The sequence below is a fragment of the Semicossyphus pulcher genome, unplaced genomic scaffold (assembly GCF_022749685.1).
Source record: "Semicossyphus pulcher isolate SPU_LCO1_2020_fin unplaced genomic scaffold, fSemPul1.0.p SCAF_15, whole genome shotgun sequence".
NCBI lineage: Eukaryota > Metazoa > Chordata > Actinopteri > Labriformes > Labridae > Semicossyphus > Semicossyphus pulcher.
In genome coordinates this window covers 22,044,514-22,065,386 of record NW_027211659.1, presented here as the reverse complement: position 1 = coordinate 22,065,386, position 20,873 = coordinate 22,044,514, and the positions used below count along the sequence as shown (strand labels likewise).

At 37.8% G+C, this 20,873-nt stretch overlaps 2 protein-coding genes across 2 annotated transcripts in view; both read left to right on the top strand.

The window, feature by feature from the left end:
* Nucleotides 1-2,667: 2,667 nt before the first annotated feature.
* Nucleotides 2,668-10,460, top strand: LOC138592480 (putative methyltransferase DDB_G0268948). The gene is made up of 6 exons (XM_069663299.1): nucleotides 2,668-2,809; nucleotides 2,912-3,072; nucleotides 6,455-6,671; nucleotides 9,065-9,168; nucleotides 9,724-9,861; nucleotides 10,239-10,460. The coding sequence occupies exons 1-6, from the start codon at nucleotides 2,699-2,701 to the stop codon at nucleotides 10,333-10,335; spliced, it is 828 nt and encodes a 275-aa protein (XP_069519400.1). The 5' UTR covers nucleotides 2,668-2,698; the 3' UTR covers nucleotides 10,336-10,460.
* Nucleotides 10,461-19,005: 8,545 nt separating this feature from the next.
* Nucleotides 19,006-20,873, top strand: part of ube2f (ubiquitin-conjugating enzyme E2F (putative)) — a 50,636-nt gene continuing 48,768 nt past the window's right edge. Inside the window, exon 1 of the mRNA XM_069663818.1 lies at nucleotides 19,006-19,199. The gene's annotated coding sequence lies outside the window, so the exon portion shown is untranslated. The remainder of the gene's footprint in view (nucleotides 19,200-20,873) is intronic.

Here is a 20,873-nt window from a genome sequence, read left to right as displayed (position 1 = left end):
TTGTAGAGCAGCAGCAGGATGTGGGGGGAACAGAAAGTGACTTAAGTTTGCGGATGGCAGAGAGACTTTGTTGGCAGCTTCTGTGAATGTCAGTAGTGTGATGTTCAATACTTTGTTTCGTTTATTGTCCAGTGTGAGACCAACATATTTGAAGCACTCCACCATCTCCACAGCTTCATTGTTAATGCAGACAGGGTTGTTGGTGGAGATGTGGGCTGTGCTGTGTGAACTGGAGTTAATACACATTTCTAATATATCTTCTGTCTTTTTGACATTTATCTGCAGGTAATTGTCTGTGCACCATTTTGAGTCACTTATTGAGTTTCCCCTCTCTTCTATGTTTTGTCACATCCCATCCATTTATGCTGAAATAAGTCTTCATGTTTGAAAGGCAGACTGCAATCAGGCAAAATAAAAACATCAATAATCCCCCTCAAATCAATTAAGCCAAAGTAAAAAGGCTGTTATTAGAATTTAAGCAGTGGAAAGTACTGATATATGTGGTGTATATTTGAGTAAATGTTAAAAGCTGTGAGAAGAATACATTTTAAAATAAAGAATTGTAGCGTGAATCGCCTTGACCTTAATTCTGCATCTTTTTACAAAGTATTCTGATCATTGGAACAGACACATGCAGAGTCTGTAAGAAGAATGCTGGTACAAATGGTCAATTTAGGTACCAACCATTCCCCAAATTTACGACCCTTCTCACATTCCAGAGAAGATAACTCACATGCAGACACATCCTTTCTGCAAAGAATATAAGGACTAAAGTGACTGATTCTCCTATGCAATTGAAATGTACTTAAAGTAATGTTATGCGGAGCTAACATATTTTAATACTATTTGTTGTCATAATGGATGTTGCCATCAACCTTGTTGTTTAATGTTTAGTTCATCTAATCCCTTTTCAACAGGTTTTATTCAACAATTAATATAAAGTGTTTGGTATCGTTCTGTAGTTCACAGAGGCCAACTTTTAAATATGGAAGAATTAAATATGTGAAGTAGGCAATATTGATTTTAATGCTTTAAAAGACATAATCTCACTCTCAGAGCCTTCTCCATATGGGTGTGGCTAGAGAGGGACCACAGAGACCAGACCCCTCTGGTCCCAAGGTTATAAAGCTCCAAGCAACTTCCTCTTGCTCTCTTCTCCTGTTGGGCTTTTCGCTGGTTGTTCTTCTCCTGTTGCTCTTGTTCCTGACTCCTCTGAGTTCTCTTCCCCCCCTGGGGGGGGGGGGGGGGGTTGGCCAGATGGCCTGTCCCAGGTTCTGCTGTCAACTCATGCAGCCTGAACCTCTCCTGAAGTCCTGAGCCGTCAAGAACGGCCTTATTGTGTACTGGGCTGCAGAACGCCGCCAGTATCACTGTGCTGATCCGGTGCTGCACTGAATGTGTTGAAGAAGCCGAATCCAGCAACCTTTAAAGGAGACTTTGCACAAAAGACACTCCCGAACGATGTCTGGCAAAACTGCCACAGACTTCACCCCAGCCAGAGAAAGGGGGGTGAAGATGAAGATGGTTCAGCTACCTGCTGAGCCAGAGAGAGAGAGATGGAGAAACCTGATTCAAGCCGAATCGGCCACGAGGGACAAAAGCCGTCCTGAAAAGGCCCGAGCGCCAAAAGAGAGCCTGCTGCCACACCCATCAGATGATCATCAGGTGATACAATTACATCTTCCATGTGTTGATGCTTGATGCTAAATTAACTAGGATTAATTAACATTAAACCTAAAATCTTTTAGAACTTTTGAATTGCTTCACAATCTTCCTTGGTGCCCGTTTAAACTCTCAACTGCTGAACGATGCATTAGTAATTAAATACCATTTAATTCTAAAACATCAAAGAAACCAGTCACAAATGCTTTCTACAATGTGGTCCGTTGTCATTCATGTATTGTTCATCGTTGTATTCATTGTCCCTGTTTATTTCTTCATTCATATTCCACTTAGAAGTAGTTAAATAAACCTCTCATTTATAAAGACCTTGATCCATGTGATTTGTGTGTGTATGAAATGGTAAAGTCACTGTACACCATGTCCAAGAACCTCGTAGCAACCCTGAGATCATGAGCCTAAAGTCTTTAATAACTAATTATAAGTTTTCCCTGTTTTGTCAAAATTGGGTGGCGTCCAACACTGAATTTAAGGTAAACCTAAATCCTTTTGCTATTAATTAGTTATTAATCTTGCTACCCCTTAACGCTACAGTATATACCTGGAATCTCTTTTTTTTTTACTTTGTTACTTCCCCCCTCTGCTTGTACACATACCATTTGTACCCAGATCATCTCCAGGGTGTGTCTATTGGTTCTGACAAATACACATACTATCACATGACCTGACCTATTAACTGACCCCACATTTTACTTTTGAGCTGAACCTTTGTTTTTTAGTTACATAAATTCAAGGATAACTATCAAAACATAGCATTGTGTTACCTATTAGAAAAGAAGGTTAAAATGTATTCTGTATTATATAATAAAAGTGTCTGTCCCTTTAAAGGACCTCTTTGTCAAACATGCCACGTGCCAGTGAAAGTAGTGGAACCTCCCATTTCCCAGGCACCCCCGTTTTGTGTGGGCGTGTATGTTATTGCTGAAAGCAGGCAGTTGAATCAATGTGGAAGGAAGCTCCTTTTATCCAGTAACCTCGTGTATGCTAGATCAGCTACTCAGAAAACAATCGGCTAGCCATGGCTTACCGTCTGTTTGAAGGCAAAGAGCAAGCGTCTTCCTACTGGAAATACAGGATCTCTCCATCAGATCACCTAATACAACAAGTGCTTGATTTCCTAAAAAAACAGGTAAGTACACATGAAAAACTGATACTGGCTTGTGTGTAATTAGTTAAAACAAAGCATGAAAAATAACTTTAAAGTAATGTAATTTGTCAAATATTTCCTCAGAATGGGGGTCCCTATGAGCTGGCTGTGGATGTGGGTTGTGGCTCAGGACAGGGCACAGTGCTGCTGGCCAAACACTTTGCCTCTGTGGTGGGGACAGATATTAGTCCTGCCCAGGTGGAAGTGGCTCAGCAACATTCTAAAGAGCCAAATGTTACATATAGGTAAGCCAACAAAGAAGCTTTTTTAAAAGTCTGTAAACAATCAAACGATACAATAAGTCATGAATAAGACATGAATGCAATCCGGTGCTTTAACGTAATGTCCATGTGTTTCTCTGGCTTAAGAATGTGAAATCAAGCAACTCTAAAAGAAATGTAAGAAATGCAGTTAACATTACAGAATTTGTTTGACCCAAACCCAGTAAACTACTTAGTTGACCCTTGGCCAAAGCAGGGACAGAGTGACCCTTGCCCAGTGAAAGTTGGTCATGCGGTATAAGCCCCATACAATGGAGCAAATGAACTGTTAACACAGGACAGAGAAATACCTGTAAAATGTTTGTGTGCCCCACAGGGTTGGATAAGAATGCATTCAGTGAATGAAAGAACACCAATTATATGTATTTCAAAATAATACCAGATTAAAAAAATATTCCCATAAAAAATTGCATGTATTTTGTTTAAGCATTGCTATTATAATGCTTTAGCATTTGTTTTTAGTAATTTTACTGCTGCAACACTTTCATTTGTGATTAGTGATTTCCAACCAGTAAACCGTGAAGGTATGCAAAAGAAAATCTCAGTTCAGTTCAGTTCAACACTCAGACCACCAGAAATAAATCTAGTCTACTTCTACAGTTAATGCAAACTGGAGTCTGTCTTTTTGAAGGATAAAAATGCTGTCAGATGCTGGTCCCCCATATTGGACCCCAAAATGTTCAATACTAAGTCATAAAATAACTTTTTATGAGATACATCTGTACATTTACATAATGGAAAATATAGATAATAAAGTAGAGATGCACAATATTGGATTTTTTGCTGATATCCCATATGCCAATTTGATACCGATATATTAGGCTCAGGTTTTTCCCCACATAATTGCAGAGAACATCAGGTCTCCCCTTTGAATTGATATCATGCCTACTCTTATTGTAGTGGCCCTCTGGCAGATGCAGAAATAACATAACACAGTGCTTTTTAAAATGTACACATTCACTGGGCAATATAAGAAAAGTACAAAAACGTATGTTTGGTTAGGTTATGTACAAAATGCCATATTTATTTGCATGTAACATTTTCTTTTCTTCATTTAGGGAATCATTGAGTATGATAAAAGCATTGTTTTATCGGTGGGATATATCATCTGTCGATGCCGATGTGTAGTTTTTAAGCCATAATCTGCAGCTATCAATAATGTGCGGGTAATATCAACTTTAAGTTCGATAGGACTTTGGTTTGTGTTTAGGATTTTAATAGTTTCTCAGATGCTTAGTTAAACCTGTGTGTTGTAGTATTCACAGGTTCCTGTCCCCAGAGTTGGACTTCTTGGCCTTTTTGTTGAAATTCTTGAAAGGGTCATGACATTGAAATTTTATGTAGAATCATAAATATGTAAATAATATGTGTACTGCTATTCATAATAGCATTTATTCCAATTCCAATTCATTTCTCATGTCATAGTGTAATTGTAATGCCTGTCTTCGCACCTTTCATCCAGCCTGTGCCCTGCCTCTTAAGAAAACACACTAGCTAACGGATGTAGCAAATTCGCTCCTGTTAGGGAGGTCACCATAAATATCAAAGTAATTTAGAATAAACATCTCACGGCAGCTGCAAATATACACAGGGCACAGTCTCAAAGCCTAACATCTCATTTTATTTACTTATTGCTTAACAAGACTTCTTATTCTACCTACCTAGCTAGCCAATTAGCCAGGCCGGGTTAAGAACTTTTATTGTGAAGAGACTGTTTGCGGTAGCAGCTCACATTAGTGAGTTCATTCAGGGTAACTGCAGGATCATTTTGATTTTTAAGATGTTACTGAGAGAAATAGAAACTATTCTGTAGGAACAAAAAGAGGGAGTCTTTTTTTGTTGCTTTTGCCAACAGAGGCTAGCTAACAGTGCTAATAACCTTGGTAGTAGTTGTTAAACTTGCTAGCTTAAAAGGGGTAGGGACTGATTGGTGAACAGTGAGGGGGCAGTGACTTGTTAACATCACTGTCATAGAAAGGCACAATTGTTGAACAAGATCTGTCAATTTAAAAAGCAGCATTATGAAAAATGTATTACGGTGATATGTGACAGCATTGTGATAAGGCCTGTTTGTGACAATAAATAAATTGGATAAATAAAGAGATGGAATTGTCGAGTAAAATTGTTAATTTGAAAATGAAATCCAATGAAATCCAATGAAACATTTTATGATTCTGAGTTTTAGCCAATTTTTGCAAAAAAAAATTGTATTTTATTTTATATTAGCGAATATTTAACTACATGTTTTTATTTTAAAGTGCCTTATATATGTAATAGAGAACACTAGGGGCATTTACACCTACGCAGATCAAATTCACCAGTGAACCAAAAAGCTACAACCATCTGGTCACACAAAATATCCAGAAAAACAAAAGCTCTGGCACTCACAGAATCATGGATGTTTAATGTGGATAATGAACGCGTTTCAGCTCTATACCAATTCTATACCATATTCCTTTGTCCCTGCCAAACAGTGTAAAATCTTAAAAATGTGTAGAATAATATAGAATATAGAGAAATAGAATAGAAAAAATATATAGAATAAATATATATTAGAGAGAACGTGATTACTTAGGAGAACTTAATATGCAGCAAAATATAAAGCTTCTTCAACGAGTGCAGTGAAAAGTAACAGACAAATGTCTGGCTAATCTTATTTTAAATTCATATGTAGAAATACAAATATATACCCATACGTACATAAATATATATATACATACATACACACATATATACATACACACGTACAAATACATATACATATACATAACTACATCACACTGCACAATCTTAATAGGCATATATAATATAAAGGTGCATGCCATAAGTCATAAATACTAATTACAAGAAGCAACCAAGCAGCAGTTCTTCATTTAGGCCTTTAGGGCTCTCAGTTTGTAAAGAATGAATCCTAAAAGCTTCCCTCTGTATAAACATCTGTTCAAATCTCCACCTCTTTTAAAAAATGTAACCTTTTCGATGCCCTGAAACATCGTAGCCTGTAAACCACATATTTAGTTGTACATGAAATTCTGTTATATACTTGCTATTGAACTACACACAAAATGTCCAAGCAGCACACATACATTGCATAAGCATGGCTATACTGTAAAGACTTGTTAAATTTGAGGGGCACTTAACCTACATATACACAAAAAATAAAAAAAGGATAATAATTCAAGAACTTTTAGACAATTTCCTTAACTTAATGCTGTCAGCAGCTGTTACATCATGCATGTTTGTATGCTCATGTTTGAGTTGAAAAAAGCTGGATGGCTCAAATTTCTGCTCCACTGTTCCTCAGCAGGAAGATTGATTTGTCTGTCGTCTGTTTTCCCATGTTTAGACAGTGCGTGGCAGAGGAGCTGCCATTTGCTGACAGCTCAGTGGACTTGATGACAGCCATGTCTGCCTTCCACTGGTTTGACCGGCCGCGCTTCCTCAGGGAGGCCCACAGAGTGCTGAAGCCCCGTGGCTGCCTGGCTTTACTAAACTACACCATTGACATGGAGCTCAGCTACTCGGACTGCTGCTCACAGACACTCAACCAAGTCTGCAAAGAGGTGCTGACAAGAATTTTAACTGAGAGAAGTTATGGTGGATGTGCAGCCACATGTAGAGAGATAGATAACAGGACATTTGGCTGTGTTCAAATATTTCTGTATAGTTACATGGGCATGAACATGATCAGTACGTATACACACACACACATAACCTGTGTGTATACTAACACTATACATTCAATATTGTTTCTTATCTGCATAATGTTCAACACATGGTGCTTCAGAGACCCATTGATAGTATGGACATTGTAGTTTCAGGCTTGGGTTAAGCAGGAGACCATATAATCACAAGCACATTTATCAAAACTGATTGCATATACTGTAAGATTTGGCACACAGTAATGTATAATAATATAAAGTGAGGAGTGTATGAAAAACGGAGCGTTGTCATGTTTAAAACTTTAAACAACATCGTCCATGAAAAAAATCCAACTAAAGTCCAACAAAAAAGGAAGAACAAACCCAGAGCGAGCCACAAAGAATAAGTCAGAGGAGGAAGGACGACAACGAACTAGCAATCTAACAGGGGAAGAAAAAGACTAAACTTGGGGTAAACAGGGACAGGTGAAACTAATTAACTCAGGTGGCATGTAATGAGGGCTGGGCACATAATCAGAAAAGAGGGAAAAGACAAAAAGGCAGGAAGTACAACAAGACATGACTCATGGGGCCAGAACTTACTAAATAAAACAGGAAACACTAAAACCAAACTCAAGACTGATGCTGTGTTCAAATGCCATGCTATACCAGCAGTACGTACTGATATGGCCAAAATGTAGTATGTAGTATGCAAACAAAAGCAAAATGTGCAGTGTGCACATGATGTCATACTGATTCGGAGAAAATCTCCATTATGCATCGGACCAGTCTACCTCGCCTACTGTATCCCACAATGCAAAGGGCCGGAACATCACAGCGGCAGTTGAAATGACCGACAGCAGCAGCTTTCCAGCAGAAGGGAGCGCTTTAGCTAAAGAAGCAGCGGTTATTGTTAACCTGGCGTTGCATACTGCAAAATTCATTTGAAAAGCTCCTCCATACTACATACTACCGCCGAACGCAGTATGCAGTATATAGCATGCAGTATGTAGTATGTAGTATGTAGTATGTAGTACAGCATTTCGAACACAGCCTGATAGTAATAAAACAGGAAATGATGTCTAAACAATGAAACACTAATTATATAACTAAACATGGTGAAATTGTGACAAGAATAAATGAAATACAAAACTGAACAATAAGAACTCACTACAAGGGTATCTATGACTTCATTCTGTTTTTAGATTAAACCATGTTATCGTTTGTCATTAGACCGAAGGTGTGAAAATCAGTGAAACCCTTGATGTCTGCCAGAGTATAAAATCAGTTGAAATACATAAAATACAATATTTTTATCACAGATTTTAATTTGAAAAAAAAAAAACTATATTAAAGACACTTTTTTCACAGTAGACTTTTTTACTTGTCAAAGTAGGGAAAGTGTTGTTGTGTTACTGAAAGCACTAGATGCATGGCCTTAATGTGATGGCACTGTAATAATAATATGAAGGGTCCCAAAAAGTCATGAGTGGGAGTGAACCTGAGGGAATAATACAAGAACCTTGAAATCCAAAATTGAAATCAGTCATCAATTATACTATTATTAACACATCTTATTTTCCTAATATGACATTTCAAAATGTGTTCAGTTGAGGTACTAACCAACCATTACTAAGTCTTATTCTAAAAATTGCTTTATTGTTTAAAAAAGTTGTAAAACTTCTTTATAAAGTCTTTATAAAAATAAAAAAATGAACAAAAATAACAACAGTTAGTCTTTAAAACCAGAAAAGCATTTCTGACAAAGGCTCACATAGTGTATTTCTTCTTAGCCTCTTCCTTGGCTTTGCACAACAGTACATTTTCCTGATACAAAAGCTCAAAGGGAGAATCTTTTTTTTTTTGTCCACTCCCGCTTGTGTAGGGGACATACTGTATGTCATCATCATCAGACACATCGCCATGTCTCACTTAAGTGAGTTTTCTGGCCACAACAATTATTGGCCCGTAATCAAAATGAAACAACAGCACCATCTAGTGGACCATTTTAGGTACACTATTTCTTAACTTAATGTCTGCAAGCGCAATTAAAGCCTGCCATATTTTTCAAATAAACAATGTGGAAATGTTAAATGTAATTTAATGTCAGGCACCATGACAGTGTCAAAGGACACACTTATAAAAAATATACTCTAACTCTGGATGGATTGTATGATTACACTAATCTAACTATTAGATTTGTTTTAAGGCTTAGGCACACACATCAGAGAGCAACACATGTGGTTCATGTCATGCAATTAAAAACATTTTAAAATTAGCACCTTTATGACTTCCCGTCTCTTGATTTTTAACAGTTTTATGAGGCCCTGAAACCTTACTACAGTCCCCACCTGGGTGGCAAGTCCATTGAGTTATACAGAGAGGCCTACAACTCCAGCCCATACCCAGACAAGGAGTGGTGAGTGACAGCATGTGTTTGTTTGGTCAACATTCTTTGAATCTTCAAATACACAGGTCACAGATAACAAGATTTCTGCTGCAATCAGCCACCAGTCATATTGTAATACCAAAGAGTTTTGTGTAAATGTAATTTAGTATTTAAGTAATTATATGTATATAGGGCAGACACCCTCTCTTCTTTTAAGAGTAGACTTAAAACTTTCCTCTTTGATAAAGCTTATAGTTAGGGCTGGCTCAGGCTTGGACTAGCCCATAGCTGTTCAACATGAGTCTGGTTCTGCTCGAGGTTTCTGCCCGTTAAAAGGAAGTTTTTACTTGCCAGTGTGCCGAATATAGCTAAGTGCTACTCATGGTGATTCATGTTGGGCCTCTCTTTAAATAACATAACAAAGAGTTGGTCTAGACCTGCTCTTTTGTAAATTGTCTCAAGATAACTGTGGTTATGATTTGGCGCTAAACAAATACAATTTGATTGATTGATTGATTGATATATAGTAGATACATACAGACTGTGTGTGTACTGACTATATGTGTGTCCTTTTATATACTACAGGCAGGAGTGTGTGTGGGTGAAAAGGCCCATGCCTCTCTTCCGCTTCATTGGGTTAGTGGAGTCTTTCAGCAGCTTTCAGCGTCTGCTGAGGGAAGACCCACAGAAAGCCGCCAAACTCTCCCAGGACATCTGTCAAAGGTAAAAGCCTACATTCATATACAGTAGCATACATACAATACATTCTACACATATACTGCATGCATATCACACACACAAGATTTATAAAACTCATGATAAGCACTGCAGATATAGTTTGATGATTTGCATTTGTTTCCATTTATTGTTTTATGTGTTATGAACAATATGCAAGTTCACCTGATCAGCATTCTAATATCTTCGTTGGTGACTTTTGACATGCAGAAAACCAACAAAATGTCATATTTTTCAGGGATGTTTTGTGTATCCCTAAAATGTTGGACATGTTTTACTAGTATCTAAAGATTATAATATGTCTTTATAAACTGCATCCTTTGACTGAAAATGAAACACTCTTCCTCCTGTCTACCTCTCCCCAGGTTGATGTCTGTGATGCAGGTGACCTCTGAGGACACAGAGGTGGTGGTGGCTGTGAAGTACTTTTACCTTCTGGCCTGCAAACCACAGGAAGCCTGAAGTATTTGATTAACTTTTCTGGGTTAATGTTTTCACTTTGAAAGTAGCATAACAGGACAAGTTAGTGTACCGAACCTTACTGCTGTCTAAGCTTGCACTCCCTGTTTAGCCAACAAATGCCACTTTTTTTACTTTTTTTTTCAAGTTATACTTTGATATTTTGGAAATAACTGTAATTCACTTTCCCTTGAGAGACAAGATGATTGATACCACACTAGCTCTACAATAAATATGAAGCTACTGGAGCCTGAGGCTTGTTATTTAAGTAAGCGTAAACAGTCCAAATTTGGAGTTATAGTTTTTCTGTTGAAATTGCATTTTTAATAATGTTTTTGTTTTTTGTTAGATTAAAAATAGTTTTTTGGTATAGATTAAACAGACAAATGTGCTAATCATTAAGCTCAACTGTTGCAGGTACCTTTATAGCCTAGGTGTCTCTTGTCTTTAAACACAGATAAGCTAACCAACTGCTGGCTTCAGCTACTTATTAGCCACACAATCATTAGAGTGACACTTTAATCTTCTGATCCAACTCTTGGCATGAAAGCTTTCTGGAAATATCAGACTACTGCTTTAAGGTCACACCAAATACTGGTTGGTGTTGTGAAGTTGTACAGATGATTATCTGTTACAAATTTAGTATGATCATATGATATTTACTGTATTCCCCTGCCTCTCTGTTAAAGTTGCTAACACCATGCAGATGCATTTTCATGTGTTTTGGTAGACCACACAGAAAACCTTTGTGTGAAGCTTACAGCAGCTCTGTTGTAAATGATCTGTTATGCGTCACTGGTAATTCAAATAAGCCAGTCAAGGAAATGAATTACCCCCTGAATATATATAGTCGTATCAAGGGAGCTTTGTTTTCCAAAATACCACTAGAGGGAAGCATTTGATGCAAAGTGAATGATGACACTTTCTTAATATGACTGGTATGTTGCATGGGACTCCGTGCCACCATATCGACTGACATAAATCATGTATAATCCAAAATTATATTATATAAAATGTGCAGAGTGTAGATGATTCATGAAAATGTACACTTACTTTCAGAAATTTGTAAAAACCAGTATCGCTGTGGATTAAAGCTGTCTTATGCGGAAAGTGGCTGAAGCAAACACAACACTGATTGCTACATCTGGTTGATGCTATAGGTCATGCCTGAAAATGTGAAAAGAAAACCTTGTCTGTTGCTTTTATAAGTGTAATGCAGCCTTGCAACCTCATTGCAGACCTCTCCTTCAACCAAGCTTGTTGAGTCATATGCAGAGGCCTATATGAATCCATCCCTTACCTCATAGTGTCCAAGGCACCCTCAGATTTTCTTTTCAGGATTGAAAGTCTCGTCAGAACCTCTTTATAGTGAGCCCTGAATTTTGTTTCCTTCTTGGCTCTCCTTTTGATTTCCATGTTTCATGTCATTATTGCACACATGACAGGCTCTTCACAAGCTACATTTACACCAGAGGTCAGGAGGGTCAGGGGCCTTTAGCTCTATTGCGGGAGACCACTACTTTTACACCACTATCAGTTTGCTGGAAGAAAATGTACAAAACACTATGCCCTACTGTGTTCTGTATTTAAAAGCAGATCCCTCAGACTTTGCTTCCTATCAGATTCATTTCTAAATCTGACACTGGCAAAATACATCAGATTAGTTTGTTTCTCGATTACATAATTGTAACATTGTATTGGTCACACATTGGCGGAAAAGAGATTATTGTTGAAAGTTCATGATGGCTTTACGGCCTCTTCATGAAATCTTGTTTCTCTTTATATGACAGTGCAGACAACATGAGTTTGCTCATGTTACATCTGCTCTGCTTTTTTACTGTGTACACTTTTTAATAAACAGAATCGTCCTTGATGCCTTAACTTGACTTCTTTCGTGCTGAAGACATTAGCTCTAAACACCTCTTAGAGTTAGCAATGATGAGGGGTTAGACTGTAGTCCTTTGTGCTATTGGTAGCCTCTGGCCTGACTTGAGGCCTCTGACTAATGCAAGTGTTCTGACTGGGAATGTGTGTATCGTCTGCACCTGTAACACGGGGCCAGCGAGGTGTCAGTTTTTATCTCTCAGCCTTGAGCTATTTCTGTTTCTGTGTTTGACCCTCTGCTGTAAGGCCATCATAGTCATACCACACAATCCTACTGTAAGTGTGTAGTACAAATACCTGTACCCTTACAATGATACTGATACTAATTAAATGCTTCATTTGTTTGTTTGTTTTTGCTACTGCAGTTACTGGAAAATTATCCAGATGACCTCCCTTAAATACACCACTCTCCACTTCACCACATCCCAGACTGTGGGGTTGTAGCTGCTACAGGAGGCCAATCACACATCACATTTAAAACATGATAGCTTGAGGTTATGGGCTGTATATTTATCTAGATATGGGTACAAAAAGGATAGAATGCAGGTGTTTGACTAGAGCTGTTTTGATACTACTTGTTACTGCTTTATTTGTGGTGATACCTTAAGGCAGCGGTTCTCAGCTGGTCTAGCTTCAGGACCCGACACCACCCACCGCATTACAAACTGCAACCCAAATGTTTTACATTTTCAACCACTGAATGTATTTAATGAAAAATGGTGCAGTTTGGACCTGAGGCAGAACCAAACAATATGTCAACTTCACAAAACACAACAGTATAATAATCAAGCAAAATGAGCAGCATATGGCGGTGCATAAGAGGAAAAATATTCCTTTGACAATTCATTCAATTAGAAGCCTTTTTTTAACAGAAGTAAAATTGCTGCATAAATGCAACTACTGTACAGCTCATGAGGTCTCAATAATGTAAATGTAAGTGTAGCTGGGATTACCCAATCAGTAGATTCATGGTGTGTGAATAAACTACACTACTACTGCATGCACATCATAGGAAACCCTAAATAAAAGTGCAGCATCGACTTTTTGCCCCAACTTTTGCCCCAACAGCTCTGCGACCCATTTTTGGGTCCTGACCCACCATTTGAGAACTATGGCCTTAAGGTATCAAGTACCCCTAAGGGTTCAATTTGTGGTTATAGCTACCACAATGTTTGTTACTGTATGGTTTTGTGGTTTGTTTGGCCTACCATGTAAGGGGATAAAAGAGCAAAAGTTATGCTAACTTGCAAGAAGCATGTTTTATGCCTGTCGTATGGGGCTCCCGTGAATGTTCCAAAAATATTATAAATATTTCCATTTTATTGAAAAGTGATGGACTAAGACATGGTAATAGCCCTCATTATAATTCTAATCATAATACAACCCTCTGTTACATGTCAACTTAGAGCATTCTTTGGGGAAAATCTTAAAACTCAACAGTGATTCATTACAAGTGGAAAATGAGGCGATATGCCGCCAAGTTCTAAGTTTTAATTTGAATACACATCTCACCATCTGGCAAATCCAGTCTTTCCTTTCTCTCTGTTGTTGCAGCTGTCCGAGTTCCATCCATATCTCTTACAAACATTGTGCTATTGCCTGGAAGATTACAGATGGAAAACATTACCTCTTCACATGAAGCTTCAAGTGGTTTCTTTTTATTCTTGTGTATTAGGAAAAAGGGTCTTTTTATGACAGGATGCTCCCTTCTGTAATTCAGAGTATCAGTGTCTATTTATTTTTATTTATGTGCAATGTTAGAAAGGCAGTCATAAGGAGTCAAAAGTAATCCTACGTCTGCCTCAAAGGTAGATTCATTACAAGTCCTTTTCAGCACCAATGTTTGAATACACAAATAGAAGGTAAAACTCATTTGCAAAGTCATTGCATCTCTCTTTCCATATTCAAATCAAGGACGTTTTCACTGATCAAACAGAAGTTACTGCTGAAGATCCCTTTTGTGTAAAGTCTGTGTGTCTGTGTGTGTGTGAGAGAAAGAGGGAGAGAGAGATAAGACATTTTTCCCGGTGAAAGACGAAGATGGAGTCTACCTTTTTATATCAATGACGCCGGGCTCTGATAGTAACTCACACTATCAGTACAGTCTTGTCGCGTTCACACTGCAGAGTGAGTTGGACTGACTTCAAACAAAGCGAGCTGTTCTGCCAAACAGTGAGCACGTCTGGTGTGTCTGCCGTACAGATGTTTCCATCTCCCCTTTGAAAGTGCTCCACTCATGGCTCTGAGCCAGAACTGAAAGCCTTACTTGACTAATGTTGACATTTTCAAAAGAAAAAAATGAAAGAATTATACAGTATTTAAAATAATAATATGACATAAGCCTATTATGCATTTACCACCTTTTTTTTCCAATTCGAAAGCAAATAATCCTTTTCAGTTTTAAGAATAGCAATTACAAATTAAATGCTTTCACTTGTTTGTATTGATTGAACAAGAGGTGATGATATACTTGTCATTATTATGACTCGTGCAAAAATGGATGCTCAAGGTTGCACAGTGGGAGTTTGGAATCAGCTCCTGCAGTAAACTTAACAGTTTAATTACAATTTTAATCACTACGGTTTTTGCATAACCTACTTATAAAATAGACTGTTTTTCACGCATCTTTCAGGGTCATAACGAGTTCTGCTTGCACTTTTACTGTCTGTAAGTATTCATTTATTTATTTCGAATGAAGTAGATATAGCTCTAGTCTTTTTCTAAAAAGCCCTCGGTTATAGAGACAGTGCAGTAGAACCAAAGCAAACGTGTAGTAGACAGTAAGACAGGGTTTGTATTATTATGACATGTGCATTAGTCATGTTGTTGCAGTGAAGGTTTTTGGTCTAAACTGAGTAGACTCCGTGTTCACATTTGACTTATGTGGTCCGGCAGGGAGAGCAAAGCCCCTGGTGTAACAATTTGTTTTTACATGACTAAGATGAGAGCCACTGGGGCTCCTGTCACTGCTGCTGCAGCCGCAGTCACAATCTGATGTGAATTGACAGCCGGATGTCAGTTTAATGCAGTAAGTAACTGGTGGTATGACAATGATAACTTAAACTTGGTTGAGCTCAGATAACAAATCCTCTGGTCAAGACTTGCATCTCAACTACTGAATGAATTGCCATGAAAAATGCGTGCAAGGAATCATGGAGCCCAGAGGATGAATCCCACTGACTTTGCTGATCTCCTGAGTTTAAACTGAGCACTGCCACAGGGTCTAACCGTTGTTTTTTACCTGCTGTCTCAGGCAGGTGTTTTATTTTGAGGGTACTTAGCATCTGTTAGCATGGTAACAAGCTAAACCAAGAGAGTGAATATGTCAACATTATTCCAGCTCAACAGCATGTTAGCATTGCCATCATGAACTATGATCATGATGTTAGCAATTAACTTAATGCACTCATGTGCCTTAGTACAATGTCACAGAGCTGCTAGAATGGCTTTAGACTTCAGTCTTGTTGACATTATACACTTAAGTTAACTTCCTGGATAATAACAATGAGGCTATTAGCAATAAAATTAACACATTGATAAAACTGGATTAAAAGATTTCCTCTAACTTTTTTAAATTTGCTGAAGAAATTAAAAAAGTATTTGGCTGTTAAAAATGAATATAAAGGTTTTCAACAAGGGATAAGCAATGGCCACAAATGGGCTTTAAAGGAGCAATTCGCCTGCAGGCAATGGCTCAGAGCGGTACAGATCGGAAATACGACAAGAATATAAGGATGGATCGTCTAAAAAATGTTCAGGTCTGCAGTCTACATTTCAAACCTGACGATTCTGAACGAGACATGACATCGGAGGCGGGCGTCCTAGATTGAGGAAGTGTAGTTTAACAAGCTCCCTGGCTTCTGATGAATCGACTAAGTGTGTTAGTAGGCTATGTTATCTGCAAAGCTAACGACATTTCCATTGGCCTTAACTGTGTTTTGTTTCGAGGCTAATTAGCATCTGTTGGCATGATTACATCCTAAACCAAGTGAGTGAATATGTCAACATTATTCCTGCAAAACAGCATGGTAGCATTGCCATCGTGAACTTTAGCATGCTGATGTTAGCAATTAACTCAATGCACTCTTGTGCCTAAGAACCATGTCACAGAGTTGCTAGCATGGCCGTAGATTTTTAGTTGAGTTGACATTATGCTTTTGAGATAACTTCCTGGATAATTACACTTAGGCTGTGGGTGATAAAGGTAATCTGTTATTTCAAACACAAAACACATAAAATTGATTTAAAGATGTCTATATTTATTTTCAAATTAAATTAAATTAAAAAGTGTTGCGTTGTTTAAAATGAATATCAAGGGCCCTATTTAGACCATCTAAAGCACATGGCACTAAATGGTAGTTATGCAGCACATGATCTGTGACATTTGTTTGGCAATTTTATGTTGAATCAAAAGACTAGTATTTGAATTGTGAGGGAGGTAAACAATACAAGCTTCTGTTTCTTTGAGTCACTGATGAGAGAAAAAAATATTTACATGACCTGTGCAAACAGCGAGATGAAGGGAGTGACTGAAACTGAGTCATAAACGGGAGGTGAAGATGAAAGTGAGAAAGTGAGTTAATTTCCCTCTAGACTACTTAAAAACCCTGAATTGTACACAACAGGCACAGCAGCAGGAGACAAATGCTAATTTTGTTTTTTATCAGGCTTCCAGACAGCAGATATATTTGACTCAAGGTGAATATTCACTGATGGGCTGCAGACATCAAAGCTGACAGAAGCTAATTTAACATTTAATTTGTCGAACACTGTCCAAAAAGATAAACAGAAGTCTAATAGTCCCTAGGTGCATCCTCTGTCGTTTAATTGCCCCCCTTTGGATAGAAAATCATGACAAACTTGTATTATCCCCTTGAAGCTCCAAGACTCAGAAGTGACAGAAGTATTTTATATCAAAGTGAAAGGCTTCATCTTCAGGAGTGGATTTTCTATTTTATGTGTCATTTAAGGAGAGGCTAGAAACTTTTATATCTTACATGTCTTCAGTATAGAATTTTCAGAGAAGTGTCCTTTCTTTCTAGAATTTTTAATTTTCTCCTCTATTTTGTTACAACTCTAAAAACATAGTAATACATCTCCTATCAATAAATACAGATGTATGTGTTGTCCTCAGTTGACATTGATTGAAAAACAAAAGCCCTGTGTTCAGCGCACCAATGCGAGGAGGAGTTAGTGAACACGTCATTGTCTTGGGGGCAAATCCACAGCAGAGAGCCTGATGGCCAACACCTGTCTAAACAGATACAGATAAAATACAGTACAATCAACCGCTCCAAGATTAATACACTGATATTTTTTTAAACATTCATCTGACCAGGCAGGTCAGTCAAGAACATGTTCTCGTTAAGACTGACGACCCCCCGACTCCCCATGGGTCCTTAACAACTGGCTGAGTGATTCACAGTTTTGTCCAAATACTTTAGGTGGAAAGAAGTTAGCTCCAAGAAGGGAATGAGCTGTCCCGTCAAACAGTCATTCTTAGTTTTCTACTTTGCAAATGTGGTATATGTGTGCAGATCATGTGGATGCTTCTTCCTAAGTATTATAAGAGAGGTTTTTTTTAATTATTTCTTGTGAATAGAGACATTTTAAATGTATTGCTCATATGAAACAATCACTAAATTTTTGTCTATAGATCTATATAAATCAACCAAAAGTTGTATCATGACACGTACATATAGAGCTGATACAGACGGTTCTCTTAGTAATATAACTCACAGAGACCCATCTTAGTCCACCGTGAGCAAGCACTTGGCAAACGTGGAAAGGAAAAACTTTCTTTTAACAGGCAGAAACCGAACCAGGGTCGTTGGTGAACAGCCATCTGGTGCGACCGGATAGGCAGAGAAAGTAGGATAGAGAGAACGAGAAATAAGAGAGATGGATAAACACAAAGAAGCATAAAGACATACAGGGAGACGTACACCAATATAAATGCAAACAGTAACAGCTATGATGGCAATAGATACTAATAATAGGAATGCCAATAAGAACATTTTGAGGAAAATGACTAATCAGAAGATAGCAATCATAATATAAGATACCTGATGAAATAAGCTATATAGGGCCTTTCTTGTCTTTGGACCTTTCAAAGTGCTTTACCAACATGCTAACACTCACACATTCACACGCACATTTTTACACTGAAGGCAAAGGCGATGATGAAAGATGCCAACCTTCTCATCACGCTCAGTATCTGCAGTATCCTATAAACAGATCTGTAGTTCTATTGTGAATCATAGAAGATGTTTATTTTGTTAATTTGGGCCTAATTACGAAGCAACATACATGAATAAATTAATAAGTAACAATAGTAAATTTTACAATACACTTCCAATATAAACTCACAAAGAATAGGGCAGCGATAAAAACAGCATATTCTGGATTTATTTTTTGTCATCTCTTTTGTTGTAGAGAGCTTGTTTTGAACTTTGGTTTTATTTTATTATTAATTTTATTTTATTGCATATTAAAGAAAATATATACTTTTTTCGGCCTATTTGTTATTGAAATTATTGGAAATAATTAATATGAATAATGCAATTAATGCATGATATTTGTACAACAGTAAAACATAGAAATTCACTACCAGTGGGATTTTTGAGTGTATATGAATTTTCACGAACCTACAAGAACCGTTAAAACATAAGTACCGGTAGTTGACGAGAAGTGACTGGAATTTATCTTCTGTGGAACTATTTATCTGCCGCAGTGTCGACACGGACAACAATAACCAGCGGCATTCACTGCGCTTCCGTTGCCCATGACACCGGAACGAAGTTCTGACAGCTGATTCTCCAATCAGTTTATATCCACTCTGAGACCCAAAATAATCATTTTGGAGGTTATTTACAGTCGGACCTGCCTCAGATAATCTCCAGCTGGAGTTGCAGTCTGCGGCTTGAACAAGAGGAGGGCAACTGATTATGGTGTAGCACGGAGCGCTAGCTCTGAGACAGCAGGTAAAAAACAACGTCCAGATCACACACAAGCTAACACTGGCTAGCATGGATACTTTTTTAAAAAAACTTAAACGTTCGTCTTCGCTGAAACAAACATTTCTTCGTGCTATATGTCACATGTGGGAGAAATAAGCCTGAGTTGAGAGGAATTTAGGCTTGGACATTGTGTCGAGCTAGCTGTGATTAGCAGTGATAGCGGTTTGTTATTACGTTTAATTACCGAGCTCAAAGTACACTATAATAATGAGAAAGTAACCATCTTATAAATCTATGTACATTGGCATTAATACTTAGTCATGTAACTTGCTTTCAGTATCATAATTGTTCTTGTCTGTATGAAATGCTCCTGCTTGTGTTTAAGTACCATACTCAGTTAACTTGACTCATTAAGTTTTACTGTAAGGGGAAAAAGGTAACGGGGACATTTCAAAACAAAATACGTGCTTTACCCTTTTACTGAACAGGTGAACTCACCCTATATGCAAACAGTGATTTATATGGTGGTGGTTAATAAGCTTGCTATACTGAGAAAGGATGTGGCAGGGAATTCTGAGTTGATGTATCAACAACTGAAGAAAAACAGATATTTCATGTATGTATTTTCTCTGACGATTGTGTTGATTGCTTATGCTTTATGACCCTGTTCTTATTCCTACTACTATTTGACCAACATCCAGGTAGTCTGTGTCAGTGAAGCCAGTGTGCGGTGACTGACAGCTAGGGCTGGTGGGTGTTGAGTCAGACTCAGTGACACACATTTAAAGGGCTTACTGATACCTGATACTTACAGTCTCTGCTACTGCTGCTCCCTGAATGAGCTCTCCCAGTGTTCAGAGTGGATACACAGATTGCAGAGATGCAAGTGAGCTGCTCCCTGAGCAAGGCTTAAGACCTCTGCATCCTATGTGAAATTGTACAACAGTCAAAGTGTAATACTATGGTTTAACAGAGAACCAGGGGGGAAAGAAAATTGTGAGAATAGCAGAGGGGATCAGTGGGATCAGCCAGACTGAACTGTATAACATTAAATGAGTGATGCAAGCAGTTTGCCAAGTTGGTTGTTACGCTGTACAGATGCTACTGCACGAGGCAAGGTGATTATAGATACATTTTAAGGTTGCTTTGTTATTGAATGATTTTTGTTTCCTGACATCCTGTACTCTTTATGTGTTGTTTATGTTACAGTTGTTACAATGTTACAATTTAATTTATGTATAAAATAGAATACATTTCTTTCTATGCTTCACACTTAATTGCAAGTTGTATTTTATGGATTTAAATACTTAAATCCTTTACAGTTGTTGTCATTTAATTATTCAAATGCCTGTACAATGAATCTAAACCTGTCAACAATTAAAAGGACACAATGTACAAATTCTCAGAATCTCAGAACTGAGAACACTACAGCTAAGGCAGAAACCCCCTCGAGCTGTTTATGAAGAGTGCATGCTTTTATCCCTGAGTTTAACAGTGTCATGCCATAGATAAGCACTTCCTGCAGCATCATTTGTAAGAAATTTGGCAGGAAGAAGATGTTGAAGTACTCTTTTGTCTTCCTGTTACCTTGCTGAGTCGTTTTGATATTATTCAGCAGTTAGAAGATGCTGCTGCCTTTCAGGATTGTTGATGTTGTCTCCATAGGTTCTCTTCTGTCTGATACACTCACTTTATTAT